Source organism: Eschscholzia californica, unplaced genomic scaffold (genome assembly GCF_041429995.1).
Source record: "Eschscholzia californica isolate CP2 unplaced genomic scaffold, dmEscCali1.0.p SCAF_4, whole genome shotgun sequence".
NCBI lineage: Eukaryota > Viridiplantae > Streptophyta > Magnoliopsida > Ranunculales > Papaveraceae > Eschscholzia > Eschscholzia californica.
Window position 1 is genome coordinate 43,017,296 of NW_028238461.1, and position 20,904 is coordinate 43,038,199.

The 20,904-nt window shown below is 39.2% G+C and overlaps 1 protein-coding gene across 8 annotated transcripts; it reads right to left on the reverse strand.

Moving 5' to 3' along the window:
• Nucleotides 1–2,078: 2,078 nt before the first annotated feature.
• Nucleotides 2,079–19,073, reverse strand: LOC147544886 (uncharacterized). 8 transcript variants are annotated; one of them, XR_015223611.1, is made up of 6 exons: nt 12,831–19,073; nt 12,020–12,163; nt 10,845–11,055; nt 9,921–10,767; nt 3,238–3,573; nt 2,079–2,266 (listed from the first exon to the last, which is right to left on the reverse strand). XR_015223611.1 is itself a non-coding variant. In XM_086636062.1 (4 exons), the coding sequence occupies exons 1-4, from the start codon at nt 18,752–18,754 to the stop codon at nt 10,731–10,733; spliced, it is 420 nt and encodes a 139-aa protein (XP_086492188.1). In that variant the 5' UTR covers nt 18,755–19,073; the 3' UTR covers nt 9,926–10,730. The 8 variants fall into 8 exon arrangements, 4 of the variants coding, with proteins under 4 accessions (XP_086492188.1, XP_086492186.1, XP_086492185.1 ...); XR_015223612.1 differs by having other exon boundaries at nt 2,079–3,573; nt 10,845–11,037; nt 18,727–19,073; XR_015223609.1 differs by having other exon boundaries at nt 2,079–3,573.
• Between the last annotated feature and the right edge of the window lie 1,831 nt (nt 19,074–20,904).

A 20,904-nucleotide genomic window follows, 5' to 3' on the forward strand; every position in this document is an offset into this window, starting at 1 on the left:
ATGTAGCTTTCAAGGCCCAAGAGCCCAATGTACTTACACTGTGCAAACAACCTTACTGTTAGAGGATCCATGGATGCTTGATGGGCTACACTCTTTCTCCTATAACAAGAAAGTTCTTTGGAAAGATATCAGCTACTTTTCCTAAATCCACGTTGTACCGAAGCCAAAATAGGGAACATTACAAATATACTGAAAACTACAGTAATATTCCAGTGAAGATCCACTCACTGATTCACAGACAAAACAAGATGTGAGAAAAGGTAAATCTTTCGCACAAATTATTTTGTACCGAGAATATAAGAACATAATTAAGGACAACTATGTACAAGTGATATTCATAAGTCATGTTTGCTGAACTAAAATCCAAAATTAAATCGCAATAGAAGCACGAGCACAAAGTTATAGCATTTTTAGTATGAACATGAGCATGTTGTAAGATATCTTGCATGACCCCAATATTGTCGTGGAAATAGAAGTTGTTTACAATGACAGTTTCCTCTTGTGAAACTTACTCTTGTATGAGTACAGTAATCACTCTACCCAAGATTTATAGCTTAAATTCTTGGAATTCGACACCCCTCTTAGAAGTGAAACTATTAATCTAAAATGTCCCTCATTATTGTTTTCGGTTTTATTAAATCCACCACGTCACTCCTTAGTACAACGACTCCAACCATATACCCCTGCTTGCCCTTTGTTTGTCTGTCTAGTTAAGCTTTGGTATTTCCTAAAAGGGGGGGCCTAAATACTTCCGCTACTATATCTTTTTCCAACGGAAGTAACAGAAACCATCATCGTGTAATTTAGCAAAGAACAATATTGTAGCCATCTTCTCAACATCCATTAAAAGATAATCACGGCAAAAGATAAAGTGGACGATAACATTATTTTGATTGAGTTAACATATAAACCAATTACATGTTTGGCCTTTTAGCCTAACGTCGTAGTGCATATAGAATTATTCTTTTACTTCACAAGAATTAAATGTGCTCAAAGTCTTTTAACCTAAAAGAGAGGAATTTACCCCTCCAAAGAAACTAATGAAGTCAGTTATTTGTTCAATGCTTCAAGAAAGTAAGAAAAGCTAATCAAATTTGCAAAAGTTGCTGCTGAGTCTTAAGATCACAAGGAAGTATGTAATAAGCATATAACATTACCACGTGCAATATGGCAAGGGAAATACTATTCGAGCGTTAAAAAACAAAGGAGAAAAATGAGATAAAAAATAAAATAATTCAGACAACTACATTTTTAAAAGTTAGGACCCACTTGAAAGACGATCTTTTATCCATACCCTATCAAGGCCCTTCATATGGTACACAAATACTAGTTTCATCGACAATGTACCCCGATTCACCTATAATAGGCATTCCAACAATTAGGGGTAGGTCTTAGAGTGAGAAGTAGATTCTTCTATTAGTCTATACAACAAGAAGTCGTGGAAAGCAAAAGCAAATACTGAACTCTATAATTATATCAGCAAAATAATTCAGGCCAAAACTAATTGTGTTTTTACTATGAGCATGTTATAAGATACTTTGCAGGGTCTCCCGTTTGTCAGCGAGAAATAGAAGTTCATAGCTTGCTATCAGTGAAGTTATGCTTGTATAAGATTTTGAAATATCGACACCCCTCCTAATAGTATAAAGCTATTCATTTTTTGGGTTAACTAATCCACCAAATCAGTCCGTGCAACAACTACTTGTTAGACAATCAAACGTTGTAGATCTTGCTGCCCATTTTCATTATGTCTGACTCTGGTTTGCTAAACATGGAAGCGTTTCATTTCAAAAATTTAACCCCGCCCTAAACCAGAAAAGGTCAGCCTCGTTGATCCTTGGCCCTTATCAAAGGATTAGATAAATATTATTACTCTATCTTACCGCAACTTTTCTTAATTTGCATCTCAGCGACTCCAACCAGTTCCACAAAGTAACAAAATTTTGAAGTAACGACGAATATAAGAAATTAGTTGAGGGAGTGAACAATATATATATATATATATATATATATATATATATATAACATAACTAGCTGAATAACATTAAATGCTTAACGAAAAAGTACCAATAACATAGTGTCAAATGGGTAAAGATTTGATATTGTACCTGCAAAGCTTTTCCACAATAATTTGCCCCGAACCACCCCTAACTTTGTCATTAACTTTTTTGGACTGTGTTGGTGTATCGGTTTCCAAAAAAATGAACTCCAGAGCTTAAAGCATAACATAACAATTGTCTGAGACTGCTTATACGTGAAGGGCTTGCTTCAAATATAGATTGTAATCCATTGGTGTCACCCAAAGAGTAATCAGTAATGCAAAAAATTTAAAAATAAAATAAAATTGCGCCATGATCATATTTATATGCATGTCTTAATCTTAGGGCCTTGTTCACAACCTAAAACTTATTATCTCATTTTCTTAATTTCAAGAATATTTTAGGGCCTCAACAACGTTTACAACATATAGATCCTTACAATGCATCTCATGAGAACATATGCGAGTCTATTCCACTAAGTAAACTTGACTAATTTAATTGACACCCGAAACTAAGTATTCCTTCAAAAGGACCCAAAGGCAGTCTGTAAGGTAGGTAAGTTGACCTACTTCAATTCAGTTTTCATAGTTCATAAATGGTTCCTTTGAATGGACCCAAGATCATGTAGCTTCCCAAGACTCAAAAGCCTCATGAGCAACGCTTGAGCGTTCTAGCCACTATGTGTTTCCTATTTTACAACTCAGGCCCACGAATACAGTGTTGCTAGCAGTCAGAAAAGAATAGTAACTCGACAGTCAGCACAAGAGCTTTTGGGTCTGTACCGAGGCCATGTTAAGCATCAGATTAGCCACAATAAACTTTTCGTATCCTAGTTTTTTTAACTGTTATCATATCATGGTAATTATATTTTCTACTATAAATAGTTTTAATTCATTTACCCTTCTTATAACTCTAGATGGTGAAAAGTCTGCTTCACCAAATTTCTCATTTCAGCGAAATATTCGAAACCAGTGAGTTGCTACAAGACATGCTTAAAATTTAACGATTATGCCAAAAACGTTCTTTTATGTGCATATCAATGACTAACCATCTCGAACAAAGTACTATAGTTTAGGCTTAGCAGAAAACTCATGATTGTGTTTCTTTTTTATTATTTGCAGGATAATTTGAAAGACCTAAAAACTAAAACCAACATATAGATCTTTCAATAAAACATATGAGACAATTAAACAAGTACCTGGTAATAGTAGAATAATAAGGTTGTCTGAGTTCCTTCCCAAACAGAAAACCAGAAAACTAAATGTCAGTAGAATTCCAATATATTCCTTCCTTAGTGAAAAAAAATGAATCTCCGAGCTTGGCTTAAATCTTCAGACTTTGATTAAACAAGGGTGCCTGCCAACCATAATTATTAAACATGAATCTTGGAGCATCACGCGTATGACCATTTGCTAGTCATTACGGCAAAGTATTGCCAGATGAGCTGAGAATATATTGTGCATTATCCCACATTACTAGGCAACTTGCGGTCATGTAAGCATTTCAAGAACATCTGCCAAAGCTGTTGCAGACTCTATATTCCCTTGCATTTGTTTTTTTGAAAATTAGATTGAATATATAGGGGAAAAAACTATTTACAGATAGGAGGGATACAATGGGCAATGTCTCACATCATCCATGTATCCCATTGCACTACTATATCATAGTAGGATACATTTTTAAACTTATCTATTCTCCTAATCCAAGCAAATATTGTGCCCTTTACATCTTCAATGTCCACTGAAGAATTAAGGTTCTTCTCTTTAAAAATCTTGTTATTCCTGTCATTCCATATACTCCATATGATTGCAGCAGGGACTAGCTGCCACACCTCCCTTCTATGTTTTTTCTTGTAGAGCCCGTCCCATTGGGTGACCATATGATTTATAGAGTTAGGTATGCACCATTGCCCAGCCATGGACTGGATGAAGAAGCTCCACAAGTTGGAAGCCACCTTGCAGTGCAAGAACAAGTGTTCCAACGATTCTTCCTCTGTCTTACATAGGACACATCTATTAGGTATTTGAAATCCTCTTCTTTTCAGTGCATCCACCGTGGGTATTTTGCGCAGCAAGATAGCCCACATGAAGAAACCAACCCTGGGGGGTAAAGCTTTTAGCCAAGCATAGTTTGAGACACAGGGCTCGAGCAGGCTAACATCACTGTCCAGTCTCTTATAACAGTTCGAAACAGATAATGGGTCTTTGTCCTCGTCACGCCACACTCTTACATCCGATCCTTCCCCCCAACTGACATCTTGCAAGATTTGTAATAGTTGAATGTACTGTTGGAGTTCCCAATCATTCAGATTTCTTCTAACTATTATGTCCCATTCCCTGTTATTGTTGTTGGACACCTCTGCCACAGTTGCTTTTGGATTCAAAGCCAACCTATAGATGCTAGGGAATGTGTTTTGTAGAGTTTCTGTCCCCAGCCACAAATCCTTCCAAAACTCAATCTTGGACCCATTACCCAGCCTCCACTTAGTGATGTTGTGATACTTTCCCACATTGGTTGTTATGCCTTTCCAGACTCCACACCCATAGGCTGGTCTCTTGCACTTATGTGACCAATCCTTATGGCTCTTGCCATACTTACTACATATAACCTTTTGCCAAAGTTGGTCCTTTTCTTGGTCCATCCTCCACAACCATTTGGTAAGGAGAGCTTGATTCATGTGGGCTAAGTTTTTGACCCCCATGCCACCTTTGCTTCTGCTAGTGGAAAGTTGCTTCCACTTCATCCAATGTAAGCTTTTCTGATTCGAATTGTTGTTCCAGAAGAAAGAGCACATTTTCTGCTCGATGCTCTTGAGGACCCCTTTCGATATTGAGAAAAGAGATAGGTAATACGTTGGTAGGGCTTGAAGTACTGACTTTAATAGAGTTATCTTGCCACCTTTGGATAGAGTGTGACCTTTCCATGCAGCTAGCCTCCTGTTGACCCTTTCAATAACAGGATCCCACAGCTTCTTGGACTTATAACTTTCTCCCAGGGGCAGCCCAAGATACGATGTAGGTAGGCAGCCTACCTGGCATCCAAATTCCTTAATCATCTCATGGTTCATATTGTAATCACCCACTTTGGTAACACTATAAATATATGATTTCAGCATGTTAACCTTAAGGCCTGATGAGATTTCATACCAAATGAGGATGTCTCTAAGTATCCTTAACTGATTCCCATCCTCCTCTATGAAAAATAGTGTATCATCCGCAAATTGGAGATGGTTGATCCTGTCTCCTCCATTAACCGCAGCAAAACCCTTAATCCAACCTCTTCTCCCCGCTTCCTGTAGGCACTGACTAAGAACTTCAGCCACTAGTAGGAACAGGAGAGGGGATAGGGGATCCCCCTGTCTAATTCCTCTGGAGCTTTGGAAGACCTGTGAGGGTCTTCCATTTATCAAGACTGAAAATGTTGCAGTCGAAATGCAAGAGTAGATCCAACTTCTCCATTTATAGCCAAAACCCATACATTCCATAGTCTTGTATAGGAAATCCCAGCTAATTCTATCATAGGCCTTCTCCAGATCAGCCTTCACTACTAGCCCATTGATACCTTCTTTCCTCCTGGAGTCTATCAATTCATTAGCTATCAAGACCCCATCCAGGATTTGTCTGCCACTTACAAACGCTCCTTGGAAGGGTGATATCAAGCTTCCCATCAGTCTAGATAACCGAGTGGCCAGGACTTTAGCCACTATCTTGTAGGCTCCTCCCACCAAGCTGATTGGTCTGAACTCCCTGAAGCTAGAGCTATGATGAGTCTTGGGGATAAGGACTATAAAAGTGCGATTTAGCCTCCCATGGAACTGAGCTCCTGCTACAAATTCACTAATCATATCCATCAATACAGCTTTAATAGTATCCCAGGTTCTCACAAAGAAGGATATAGGAAAGCCATCCGGCCCCGGAGCCTTATCCTTTGCTAGATCCTTGAGTGCACACAACACTTCCTCCTCTGATATATCTGCTTCCAACGTACCCGCTTCTACATCAGACAAGGAGGGAAGGTGCATATTATCCAATCCTGGACGCCACAACCAAGGTTCCTCATACAAATTACTGAAATAGGATACAGCCTCCCTACTGATCTCCTCCTCCTCTGTAATGGCTACCTCCTCTTTCATAATAACACTAATTCTGTTCTGTCTTTTCCTGCAGTTTAAGATCTTATGAAAGTATGTTGTATTCCTGTCCCCGGCCTTCAACCACTGAGACCTAGATTTTTGCCTTAGGCTGATCTCTTCGAGACTGAGAAGCTTGTCTAAGCTAGCCTTCAGCAGGCTCTTGGAATTGAATTCGCTAGTAGTTAAGCCTTGGCTCTCCTCTTTAAACTCTAAGTCCTTTATCCCATTCTGCAGTTCATTGAAGTCCTTAGCAAAGCATCGGAACTTTTCTCTCGACCAAACCTTAAGTTTATCTTTCAAGTATTGGAGTTTGGACCAGAGGGTGTGACCAGCTGAATTACCAAGAGGGCCCTCCTGCCACCACCTCTCTATGTTATCCTTGAAGTCCTTATCCAACATCCATACCTCCTCCATCCTAAAGGGTGGGGGATTAGCCGGATCTATCTCCGCTCGAAGCAGAAGGGGAGTGTGGTCTGAAGTGGGTCTAGGCAAAACAATTTGCTCGACACCAGGGAACTTTTCCTCCCAACTCCAATTTACCAGGAACCTATCAAGCACACACAACGTAGGTGATTCCTGATTATTCGTCCAAGTGAACTCCAGGCCTTGTTTGGGCAGATCTAGCATAGCATTACGGTCAACCCACTCTGCAAAATCTCTCATAGCATGAGACACAGTGGAGTTACCTTTCTTTTCATGTAAGAATCTAATCACATTGAAGTCACCTCCTACGCACCAGGGTTTCTCCCAAGTTGCTGCCACTAAGTCCAACTCGATCCACATTTCCATTCTCAAAGGATTAGCACAAGGTCCATAAACACCGGTAAAAACCCATTCAAAATTATCATTAAGATTCTTAAACAAAATAGAAATGCTATACTTGCCTTTCAGAACATCACATACTGACAAGGCAAGTGGATCCCATAAACACAAAATACCCCCTGAGGCACCCTCAGAGGGAATCCCATCCCACCCACAGCCATTGGACCCCCACAAACTACGAACTAAAGAAGGCTGAAATTCACTAACTTTTGTTTCCTGAATACATAACAACGAAACATTAAACTTCCTAACTAAACTACGAACTGCTAGCTTCTTTCCAGGCTTTCCCAGGCCCCTAACATTCCAACTAAGAATGTTCAGAGGCATTGATCACCTTCATTCCCTGAACCTGAGGGTTTCTTGGCCTTCTTGGACTTCTTCTTACTATCAACTGAACCCCACTGAACTTTCTTCATCGCACCTCTAACCTTTTTCTTCTTGCTTTTGCTCCTGCTTGGGTTCACAGCTGGTTCCTTGTCTGCAGAGCTAACATACGGCACAATGGCTTTGCACTCCATTTCTTGACCTGATGGTGGGGCGATGACCGATAGCGGTTCCACTACCATGGCTTCATCGTCCTCGATGGTATCTTTGACTGTACCACCCACCTCTATGTTTTCTTCCTGAAGGATGTGGATCACCCTTTCATATTCTTCCCCTCCTGAGAAACCCAACTTAGCTCCGGTTTGAAGGAGATGCTCCATCCGTTCTTCTTCATTCATGTGAACGAACTTTTTAGCAGACCCTTCCGCTTGTGGCTCGGCTTTAGGGTCGACACCCCTACTTCCTGGTTTGACTCCGGAGGATTTGCGCACCACTTTCTTCTTTGGCCCTTCCCTTGACTTAGGAGACGAATGGGGCACTCCTTTACGCTTCTTGACGTACGTGATTCCTTTGGCCCATTTGTTAGCACTATTGACCAGGTCAGTCATAGCTTTGACCATCTCTTGACGAATCTCAATCCCAATCATTTCCTTCATTCCCACCAACTTATTTGAAATATCATCTGGGTCGAGTTGGGTGATCATCCCCTCCTGTGCTTTACCTTTCCTGGGATCCCTGACAAAAGGAGGTTCTGTCTCCTCTGCATTCAGCTCAGGCTGATTGTCTGCCGATCCACCAACTGTGCTGCCGCTTCCACCTACCAGCCGTCCTTCTTTGTCGCCTTTGTCTTTATCCACCCTCTTTTCCAGAGGTGTTTGACCAGTCGCCGGCAGAGAGATTTCCGTTAGCGTCGCCGTTTCCTTATGAGGCCTGAAGCTCTCGTGCTTCTCACAGATGGTGATCGTTTTGAAATCGATGTTGTATCCAACTCCGTCCACTAACAGAACTTTCCGTTCGGCCAGCTTGCCCCCATTCTTAACTTCCACATTCACTGAGGCATACTTGAGGTTTTTCAAGAACAGAGTGTCCTCCCCAATCTCAATGACTTCTCCTAAGTCTGCTACCAGGTCGGAGAAGATGCTTCCATTCCAAAGGTTGAACGGAATACCGTACATACGAACCTCCACCAACTGCTGGGTAATGATCACCGAGTTGCACTCGGGTGTCCAAGGCCTGAAGTAAATAGAACCCCTAGCGAAAGGGTGTAGCACAGATTTAACTTCCTTCAAGACCTCAAGGGAGGATTTGGACCAGATGATAGCATCCTCGTCGGTAAACGGACGTATAACAAAGTCCGACGAGCCAATTATGTTCCTGACAACCTCTTTCACGTCCTTCCACATACTATCATGACATTCGACAGACACAACCATGGTCTTAGACCAGTCCACAAGGTGAATCTCGGACGAAGCCATTAGAGGGTAAGAAGAAGAAGGAGCAGAAACTTTCGAGGGGTTAAGAGGAGTTTTGGAAGTGGGAGAGAAATGGTACTGACCTCCTTGCTGGTCTGGAGCTTTATAGGCATGTGACCGCTCCTTATGACGTCCTTTCATATTCCTATCCGTTGGAGCATGCTTAACCACGCCGGCTGCTGCCGCCGTCAACTGTTGCTCTTCCACCTCGATATCCTCTAAGTTGTCAAATCTGTTGTTGATGGGCACTTTGTTTAATTCTTTCCTAGTCCCCAGGTGAATCTTAGAATAAGGGATAGAAGGATTAACCTTCATCCCTAGACTTCCCGGAGCCGCTTTCTTGGCCTGGAGGCCAGCCTCCACCAAAGTCTTTAACTCCGCCGCCATAGTTCTCCACCCATTGGCTTTTGCCCCCATCGGGATACAAACCGATTTTTTGCTATTGTTTCCTTCCCCTACCCTGTGCGCCCAAATGAACTCCCCTTTCTTGTTAACCATGCTCTCCCAGAGCCAGAGGGAGGAGCCATCTCTGAATCTAGACATCTTCCTAACCTGAATATTCCTTTCTCTATCCTTAGCCATATCCGATAAGAAGGCAGATAAGCTAACTATACCCGGACCAGGGAGATCAATATTCCATTCCCTGAAGAAGCCTAACTCAGATAACCCCATCTACCATACCTAGACCGAGAGAGAAGATAACGTTTCTGTTCTATTCTTACAGTTTTTCCGTTCATGGTTGTCTGTTACTAAGGCCGGTGAGACGGTACCCCCTTTTGATACGACTCAGGTCACCAGACGGCGCTATACCAGAATCCAAGATTCTATGCAATGGCAGTAGCGGTGGTCTGGTTTCCTGCGATCTCCAGGGTAGGAGTTGCTGCCGGACCTTAGCTGAGGACCACCTATTCTCCGACTATAACCCAACACACGGCGGCCTATCGACTCACTCAGTTAACCGGGCGGCGCTATACCAGAATCTTAGATTCAGTGCAATGGCGTTAGCGGTGGAACGGTTTGGCTGCGAGTCTTTAGGTTAGTGTATGTCCGGCGGTCGTCGGAAAAGTTGCCTGTGTCAGAGCTTCTCTCTCCTCCTCTTCCGAACGGTGACAAAATTGTTTTGCAAAGTGCTATATTCCCTTGCATAAAGACAAACAAATCATCTGCAAAGCTTAGGTGAGTCATGAGTGATCACTGGATTATGGCACTTGGGATGAAGATGAAATTTACCTTCCCTTGTAACAAGAGAAGATTTAGAACTTCCATAATAACAACAAAAAGGTAAGGAGACATGGGACAACCTTGTCTCAAACCTCTCTTAGCATGAATATATCAATAAGAGCTCCCATTCACTAAAATAGAAATCTAGCCGATAAAATACATGAGAAAACCCATTGGGTAAATTTTTCAGGAAAACTAAGTAACTTCATAACAGTCATGAGAAGACCATTCTACAGTATCATATGCCTTTTGGATGTCAATTTTTACTGCACATCTAGGTGTTCCATTGATTCTATGATGCCCTATAGTAAGTTCATGAGCCAGCAATATGTTATCTTGTATCAGCCTACCCTCTAAGAAAGCAGATTGACATGGATTAGTCAAACTAGTAAACATTCTTCGTTATAAGAACTAGAATCTTGGTCACACACTTATAGATGACATTAAGGCAAGAAATAGGTCTGAATTCACCGACTTTAGAAGCATTTGGTGTTTTAGGAGTAAGAGTAACTAGAGTAGAATTGATCTCACCAAGTAGCTTTCCTGAAGCAAAGAACCTAGCCACAGCTGCAAACACATCATCTCCTACCACATTCCAGCAAAATTTGAAAAAAACAGGCTGAGAAACCATCAGGCGCTGGTGCCTTATCAGAACCAATGGTTGAGAGAGCATGTTGCACTTCCTCTCTAGTTACTTTGGCAGTAAGCAACTCAGCCTGCTTACTGCCAAACATGGACTGATAATAGTCGACACACTCTGGAGCAATATCTTTTGTATTAGAAACTTTATCACCAGCTGCATTATATAAAAAAGAAATATTATTTCTAGCAAACCTTTCTTTCAGAGATTGATGAAAGAACTTTGAGTTACTATCTCCTTCTTGAAGCCATTGAACTCCAGACTTTAGTCTAAGCATAGATTCTTCCATTCTTGAGAGTTTAGAGTATGCTTCTACAGCTTTCCTTTCCTTCTGAATTCGTTGTTCATTGGGTCCAATTGGATATAAGATTGAGCTTGTTCCAACTCCTGTCAAGCAGTTGAAACCTGTTCAAAAAAGTTATGAAAATGTTGCCTCTTCCGAGCAATCGGAGCAGCTCTAACCCTCTCAAGTTTGCATATCAATCTGTACATGGGACTACGGGAGTACCAGTGACTTGGATATCCCAAGCTTCTTTAACTAAGTCCAAAAAACCTTCCTTTTCAGTCCAACAGTTGAAAATTTTAAAAGGTTTAGGCCCGGTCTCTTCACCTTCATATAATGAGATAACCATGGGAGAGTGATCTGAAGTAAGGGAGTTGAGAAATTCAGCCTTAGCAGTAGGAAAAGAGCAATCCATTCACTATTGACTAGGACTCTATTCAATTTTTCCATAATAGGTTTATCACCCAGCTGTTTATTACTCCAAGTGAAGTAATTTCCAGTATAAGGGCAATCAAATGCCTGAATAGATTGTACAAACTCCCTAAAATCAACCACATCACTAGGAGTCACCATTGCTCCACCTACTTTTTCTTAAGCTTCAAGCACAGTATTAAAATCACCGCAGATTAACCAAGGAAGTGTTACTGAGGCTGCTATTCTACAGAGATCACTCCATAGACTTCTTCTAGCCACCGTATCAGTAAAAGCATATACACAACTGCAAACAAAAGATCTACATCTCTTAAAGTGATGGACACTGTTATACATTGGCTGGTCCTATCAATTAGATGCACATCAAGTACACCAGAATCCCAAAGAATCCAGACTCCCCCATTTTGATCAGATATATGGTTAGTAACATATTGCCAAGAAGGTAAAGTTTTTTCTTTATTTTGTCCTTATTGTTAATATGCACATGCGTTTCAAGCAATCCTTAAAAACTAAGACTTTTATTTCAAGGGAGTCATTCAACCCATTGATGTTCCAACATCCAAAATTATCCATTGCTACCGTTTATAATAGGTTTCATACTCTTTGATGGCCTACTACTGCTAACAAATGTAACAGGTGGGTCAGTGATAATACCTGCTAAAGCTCCCTGTTGATTTGCTGTCACAAAACACTCCAACATACTCATCTTGCTAGCAGCCTTCTGATCCACAGATAGATCACCACTGCCACCTTCAGAGGCATCCACAGATGTCTTATTAGTATCCTTCAGGCCAGGCCCTGTATTCAAAACCATTTGGTGATTAGATATATTAAGATCAACCACAACTCTTTTGCCAATAGTATGTCCATCAGAGACCACAGCTACTTGTCTAATCACTGTATGGTCATCAGCCTCTATACCAACATCTTCATTAATAGGACTAGCAAATTTATTATTCCCAATAGTGCATCAGATGTAATTGGACTATCAGTCTTTCTATTCTGACCCACTGCAGTATTTTGCCTGCCCTTCCATATCCTTGAAACCTCAGTCCATCCCTCATTCTCTACAGTAGAAGCCACTTTACCCGTTTTTCTGAGTGGTACTCTTAGGCACCCATTCTTGTCTAATCTTAGGACCATTTTGAAGTGAACAATTCTTAGTAGTATGACCTAGGATTTTACAGAAGGTACAAAATTTAGATTTCCAGCTATATTCAATATTAACCACAAACTTAGACACACCATCAACAAACACAGAAATAGAGGGTGGTAGTTCTTTCTCCATACTTATCTCAATACAAACTCTAGCATAGGATAGCCTAGACTTAGTTGCTGTTTGGTCATCAAGAAACAAAGGTGTTCCAATACTGCTAGCTATATAGCTCAATCCATTTTCATTCCAGAAATGCATAGGTATATTAAACAATTTTACCCACATAGGGAAAGAATTAAAGTTAGTTACCTCATTTTCAATGTATGGTCTCCAAGACCTAACAACAAAGAGTCTGCTAGCAATGGAGATAGGCTCATGCTGCAAAATGAATTCTTTATCTTCATCTAACTCAGTTTTGATGATGAACACGGCTTCACCATGGATAGTTAAAGAAACCTCCCCCTTTAATTTCCAGAGCTTTTTTTTTGAAAATTTTGAATTAATATGGGAGAAAAAGAATACAAGGGACTATACAAGGGGGAAGAAGAGGGGGAACTTAATCAATTACATACTTAAGATGCCCCCCCAATTCGACACAAAATCAAAATACGAAAAAGACCTGGTCCATCCGAGGGACCTACTCCAATGAAAAAGAACACCCAAGACATCTTTTTTTTGAAAACTTAGAATGAATATATTATTGAAATAGAATAGCTATGTACATAGGATAGGGAGACTTAGGATGATATTTCACGACATCCAAGCCTCCCAGTTAACTACTACATCCAAATAAGATACATTCTTAAATTTTCCAATTCTCCTGATCCAGGAATAGATGACACCCTTGACATCTTCAATGTCAACCAATGAATTCAGGTTCTTTTCCTTAAAGATTTTACTATTCCTGTCATGCCAAATACTCCAAATAAGATACACCCAAGACATCTTCCTCCGCTACCTTGAAGGCAGGGATGGAATCCCTAAAAATTTCTTCGTTTCTAGCCTTCCATATACACCAACATATAGCCGAAGGGACAAGGTTCCATAGACCTCTCTTAGGTTTCCTCACTGGAGCCTTCCTCCATTGAGAGATGAGCTGATCTAGTGAGGCTGGAAGGCTCCAACTCACCCCAATAGATTGAAGAAAAAAGTTCCAAATCTTCACAGTCTCCGAACAGTGAATCAAAAGGTGAGACACTGATTCTTCATTCTCTTTACACCTGCCACATCTATTAGGTAGGACCCATCCACGCTTCTTGAGGTTGTCCACTGTTGGAATCTTCCCCTGGACTGCTGCCCACATCAAGAAGCTCGCTCTAGGAGGGATATGACTTGACCACAAGGAGCTGAAATCAAACTGATCGATCGACGGATCTGGGCTGAGGTTAAGTCTGGCATAACAGTTTTTAACCGATAAGGCCTCGTCCCCTTCCTTAGCCCACACCCTTGAGTCCTCCTTGCCTACCGATGGCACAAACTGATCAAGAACCCCTAGGAGGTTAGCAAAGATTGGGATTTCCCAATCATTAAGGTTCCTTCTCGTCCTGATCTCCCAAGCTCCTAAAGACCAGTTTAAGTGATTAAAGGCTGAATCCTTTTGAGAAGACGAGATAAAGTATATGGCTGGAAATCTCTCTTTAAGAGGTATCGGGAGACACCACTCGTCTTCCCAAAAGTTAATACACTTGCCATCCCCCAACTTCCACTTAGTGATTTGCACAAATTTCTTTTCTCGAGCTGTTATACCCTTCCAAAGACCACACCCGAATGAAGCTTTGCTACTGGCTTGTCTCCATCCTCCGCTATGACATCCAAACTTCTCCATAATTATGGTCCTCCAAAGAGAGGTTCTCTCTTGGGCAAATCTTCAAAGCCACTTAATGAGTAACGCATCATTCATCAACTTAAGGTTCTTGATTCCCAGCCCCCCAGCCTCCAGCTCCAAAGCCACTTAATTTCCAGAGCTTGAGCAACTGATTTCGAATAACCTGATATGGCAACTTACTCCAATCAAATTACCAACATCTCACAAGCACAACAATCATCTACAAATTCAGAAGAAGTAATATTTACAACTTCTTGGCCTTCAAGCAGCTCCAGATTTTTAAACACCAAAGGCTTCCTACAAGGAATCACCTTCTTGGAGAACAACTTGGCCCAATCCATACTCACACGAGGCCTGTTATCACCCAAATTATGATTTTCCCCAAAAGAGTTTGAAGAAACCCTAACAGATTGCTCATGACTACCAGAAGCATTAGCTCCTTGATCACTGTTCTTGATATTCCCACAAAAGGTGTATAAGTACAACCACAAAAGTAACCCAGCTGCCAACCGTTACATGTATTTTAACTTCTAGTCTGTTTCGACTCCATCTCGAATGAATCTTTGGTATCATACCTTGACGTTTGGAGATACTCACAAAAAAATTCAAAAACATTATAACTTACGACAAGAAAATAATATAAGCATCCTCGAACATCACAGATAACCAAAAAAGGTAAACCAATTGTCACTTATTATTTGCAATAAACCAGTGGCGACCTTATTCTCGAGTAAAACCGACAACTGTTAGTAATGTGTGATGTCAAAGGAAACTTGCTAAAATCACAAAACAAAGAGAAGAGAAAAAAAAAAAAGTTCAACACATAGGTAAGTCTCTGCACATAACACAGCAAATCAGTGTCACGGCTAATTAAAGCATTCTTGAGCAAACTAGAATATATCGCATTGCCATCAGTAATCCCACATTACTTGGTACCCCCGCCGTTTTATCATTAACCACCGATTCTACAATCTCAAAAAAATCCCTTGTATCAGGGTTGTATACACTGTACAGCGACATATGCAGAGACTTACACTGAACCTTCACAAAATTGGGAAAGAAGAATAAAATAAAATATGCATCTCCATACACCAAAATATAACCATAACAGTAAACCAACTGCCAGCCATTACTCGTATTCTGATTTGTAGTCTGTTTCAACACCATCTCGAATGAACCCACATTGTTTGGTTTCATAAGTTGATGTATAGAGACACTTACAATTACAAAACTTAGAAAACTGTTATGAAATATTTAGTAGAAAATAAAATAAGCATCTTTGAACATCACATGCATAACCAAAAATGCAAGCCAACTGCCCCAACCTTAGTCTCGAGTAAAACCCAGCAATGTTAAAGGAACAATGTGATGTCAAAAGGAAGGAGAAAAAAAATCTAAGTATAAAAAATAGGTAACTCTCCCCATATGACACAATAAATTAGTGTCACAACTAATTGAAGTATTTCCTTGCGCACACTAGAATGGATCTCACTGCCATCATTAAACCCACATTACTTGGTACCTCAGTGTTATACCATTGACCACCAATATTATGAACAATATTATCTCGAGGTAATCCCATGTATCATGGTTGTATCACTGCACAACGACATGTGAGGAGAGCTACACTAAAACCTTTTGAAATATTATTACAAAAATATGATAGAAGAGAAAAAATAAGATAAGCATCTCCACACATCGCAGGTATAAGTGTATAGCCGCACAAAGGTATACGTATACCAACTTCCATCCATCATTTGCAATCTAAAGGATACTTATACCTTTGTGTCAAACATAAACCCACATACTTTGGCATCAGACCGTGATCTGGTCGTATATTGTGTATCATATTTTCGAACAAAACCACGTATAATAGTAACAAGGTGTGTATGAAGAGACTTGTCTTAATATTAAAAATGATATAATAAGCATTTTCTGACATCACCGGTGTAAGTTATAACCATATTTGACGACCAAGTGCCAACCAGCCTTTGTAAATAATCCAATGCCAACCATAATCTTGAATAAAATGCAGAATTGTTGGTGGTAAAATGTGATATCAAAAGACAATAAAATCACAAATATCAAATATTTAATGGAAAATAGTAGAAGATATGTTTGACATAGTAAAAGAAAAACAAAAAAAAAAAATCTCCACACACCACAGGTGTAGAAGTATAACGAAGTAAACCAACTGCCAGCAAGTACTTGTATTCTAATTCATAGTCAACATTCCAACTCCATCTCGAATGAACCCACATTATTTGGTATCACACCTAGATGTATGGAGATTCAAAAGTCACAAAACTATTATAAATTATTACTAAAATCACGAAAGTAAGAGAAGAAAAAAAAAAGTAGAAGATACGTTTGACATAGTAAAACAAAAACAAAAAAAAATCTCCACACACCACAGGTGTAAAAGTATAACGAAGTAAACCAACTGCCAGCAAGTACTTGTATTCTAATTCATAGTCAACATTCCAACTCCGTCTCGAATGAACCCACATTATTTGGTATTACACCTAGATGTGTGGAGATTCAAAAGTCACAAAACTATTATAAATTATTACTAAAATCACGAAAGTAAGAGAAGAAAAAAAAGTAGAAGATACGTTTGACATAGTAAAACAAAAACAAAAAAAAAATCTCCACACACCACAGGTGTAAAAGTATAACGAAGTAAACCAACTGCCAGCAAGTACTTGTATTCTAATTCATAGTCAACATTCCAACTCCGTCTCGAATGAACCCACATTATTTGGTATTACACCTAGATGTATGGAGATTCAAAAGTCACAAAACTATTATAAATTATTACTAAAATCACGAAAGTAAGAGAAGAAAAAAAAGTAGAAGATACGTTTGACATAGTAAAACAAAAACAAAAAAAAAAAATCTCCACACACCACAGGTGTAAAAGTATAACGAAGTAAACCAACTGCCAGCAAGTACTTTTATTCTAATTCATAGTCAACATTCCAACTCCGTCTCGAATGAACCCACATTATTTAGTATTACACCTAGATGTATGGAGATTCAAAAGTCACAAAACTATTATAATTATAAATTATTACTAAAATCACGAAAGTAAGAGAAGAAAAAAAAAGTAGAAGATACGTTTGACATAGTAAAACAAAAACAAAAAAAAAAATCTCCACACACCAGAGGTGTAAAAGTATAACGAAGTAAACCAACTGCCAGCAAGTACTTTTATTCTAATTCATAGTCAACATTCCAACTCCGTCTCGAATGAACCCACATTATTTGGTATTACACCTAGATGTATGGAGATTCAAAAGTCACAAAACTATTATAATTATAAATTATTACTAAAATCACGAAAGTAAGAGAAGAAAAAAAAAAAGATAAGGGGAGTTTAACAAATGGGTAAGTCTCCGCATACACTGCCATCATTTATCCCTACTGCCATATCAGTGACCGCCAGCATTGCAGATCGTATACACTGTACAACGACATATGCGAAGACTTCCACAAAAAACTTTTGTAAACTTGTCAAAAAATATGATAGAAGAGAAAAAATAAAATAAGCATCTTCATACATCGTAGTATGAATAACCAACAGAAGTAACCCAACTGCCCACGAGTATTTGTAATTAAACCGATACCGACCTTTATCCTCCAAAATACCACGATGTATGAAGCTCTTTATAAAAATTACAAACTAGTATACTATATATTACATTACTGAAAAATAATAAGTAAATTATAGAAAAATGTTTATACAATTATCTGTCGCAGACTGAGTCCACGGTTGTCTAGTCACGCCTTTATAGGTTCCGCCAACGTTTTTCCTTTCTCTTTGAATTTAATCTTAGTGGGTATAAAGACACAGCCATCCGTATTGATAATAAAGCATATTTTGTTGCATGCCCTCACAATTGATCAGAACTTGTAAAAGTTATCGTTTTAAGAACTAGGAATTCTCGAAAGGTTATACCCTTACACAGCCACCCGTCTTGTTCAACAAAGCATATATTGTTGCATGCCCTCACAATTGATCAGAACTTGTAAAAGTTATCGTTTTGAGAACAATAGGGACTAAGGATTCTTGAAAGGTTATACCCTTCCGACAATATCAACTGTTGTTTCCAACATCGCCTACTGCCAACCTTAATTTTTTCTGAAACAGATTTGGGTTTTAGGTTTACAGCCAACTTAGTAAGAGAGAATCTAAACCAGATTTAGGGTTTAGGTCTCCTCTCCCATGGGTTATTTCGAGATTGATTAAAGAAACTACAACTAAATAATTGCACAAATCATTAGGGTCAAAAGAACTACGTAGTAAAATTAGCAACCAAACAGTAGGAAAAGACTTGATGTCTAGGAGGAAAGGAAAGGAAAGGAAAGAACAATTACCAGCAAGATACACCGACAAATAACCCATCAGACTGTGAAGTTCAATACTGAGTCGATTTCCCCTCACGAATGTATAAGGATTGGCCAGATCCAAACAAAAAATAAATCAGAGTTCCCTTCATTTCGAGTCGAATAGACTTGAAGATTGCCAGTCGTTTGTTTGAACCCTAGAATTTAGGGTTTCCGATGTCATAAAATACCGAGAGAGATCACGATAGTGCAATACCGAGAGAGAGACATGAGAACGAGAGGAAATGAAAGAGAAATCCACACAGAAGGATCACCGTCGTCTTTGCTAACCAAGATTTCTCTCCTCTCTCGTCTCTCCTCTCACTCTCTCAATAGAAACAAATCTTGATTTTTTTTTCTTTATTTGGTGGTGGACTGCCCCAACGGTTAGAAACCCCAGTACCCGACCTCATAACCTAAAGTGGCTTAGGCCCAATATTTGACCGCCTGGGACTGAGCCCCTTCAATCGACTCTGAAAGAAGAGTCTGAGACTGTTGGGCCTTCCACAGTCATGTGGCAGTCCCCTTGGTCGTTGGAGCAAATCCAACTGTTAGAATTTTTTTCATTCTTCAAATCTGAAAGAGAAAAAAAACAAACAAATAGAAGAAATGAGAGGAGATGATGATAGGTGTTGGTCGTGGTCCGACAGTTATACTGCCATAGTGGTGATGGAAGGAAAAAAAGAAAGAGAAGAAGAAGATTTGTTTAAAGGTCACCTGCAACGGCGACTCTTCACCCCCATTGAAGTCAGAGGGGAGAGAGATCTTTGTATTCCCTTCATTCAAATCAGATGTCCAATTCTCTTTGCTTTCTATTTTCTCGAATCTCAACCCCCCCTCCCCCCCCCCCCCCCCCCCCCTAGCTTTTATATAATAATCCATTTAATAAAAATTTAATTATGGAAAAATTTAGTTTCATGTCATTTTTCTGAGAAATCGTCATTTGATTGTTATGATTATCAAATGTATTAACTTTAACATGTGAGTTTTTTGTGGACTTTTGGGATTAATTATGTGTGCAACTAGAATTTTTCTGATTACTATATAAATCAGTCTCTCGAAAAAAAAAATTAGAAAATATGTAGCCGGGTTTAAAAAATGAATAAGAATTCTTTGAATATTGCGTATAAGATAGGGTCAGATTCATCTAACTCATTTAGGACCACAAAAAATATTAAGATCGACCCGGCTTTGGTTGTTGTACTTGTCATCGTCTTTTTTCCCTACAACCACACAACAACATACTATATATACTTCTAGACGAGAGCTTTCGAGGGTGTTTTTGAGAAGTTCAATCGCTACAGTCGCACCAAGTCTCCTTAAATTGTAGGCCCCCTAGTCGATGTAACCATGAGTGGATGAGACTGTCGGTACTTCGATATACTTAATAAGAGGTTTAGTGAAACAGTATAAACATTAAATAGCTAAGTAGGTGAACCCCATTTCTAAGATCTTGATGGTCACGAGTTCAACTCACATGTATTTTCTTAAAGACGCTTTTGTGTAACTTCTTCACCGTTGGGTTTGTTTGAATTAATCTGATTTTCTGTGATAAACAAATCACATCTATGTGCTTGTCATGAGGGAATCTACTCTAGTCTGTCCAACATTAATCTATTCATTACTGTAATTCCCACAAAATTTCGTAAAAGTAATAATCCAAGCTTCAAAATGAGATATTCTTTAGGTTCACTCTCAACTTCTATATTTATATTCAAATTAAATTTCAATAAAGATTGTGTCGCAGTAATAAACATATTTTTATTTTTTATTTTCTAAACATTTACAATGAAAACTTGAGTTTGAATGATACAGACAAAGACAAGTTTTTGCAAAAAAAATGCTATTAAATCAAGTGAAAACTCGATATCGGTGAGTGGACCAATACTTGATTCAAGTGAGTGGACCCAGTGAAGAAAGGCTGGGGTTTACAATAGAGGTGTCCGTATAATTTCTGAATTGTTTAAAAATTTGGCTGGTCTCCCCCCGGCAACGTTGTGTTAGCTAACTGGGTTGGGCTCTAAAACGCCTTAAATAAAAGGAGTTCAAGTTATAAGCAAGTGTTAAAGTTAAACTAGATTAATTAACATAATAACTAAGTTTAGTCCCACATTGGTAAATCAAAATCAAGGATTAGTTCTTTAATATGCTTAGAAGTTAATCCTTATT

What these genes read in the sequence shown, in the direction of transcription:
- LOC147544886 (XM_086636059.1), bottom strand. Translation starts at nt 18,754, where the DNA reads ATGGGTTATTTGTCGGTGTATCTTGCTG. An exon ending in TTTGTCGGTGTATCTTGCTG is followed by an intron (nt 12,164 to 18,726) that starts GTAATTGTTCTT and finishes TTTTGAATACAG; the next exon opens with GGCCTGGCCTGAAGGATACT. An exon ending in TCAACAGGGAGCTTTAGCAG is followed by an intron (nt 11,056 to 12,019) that starts GTATTATCACTG and finishes TTTTTTGAACAG; the next exon opens with GTTTCAACTGCTTGACAGGA.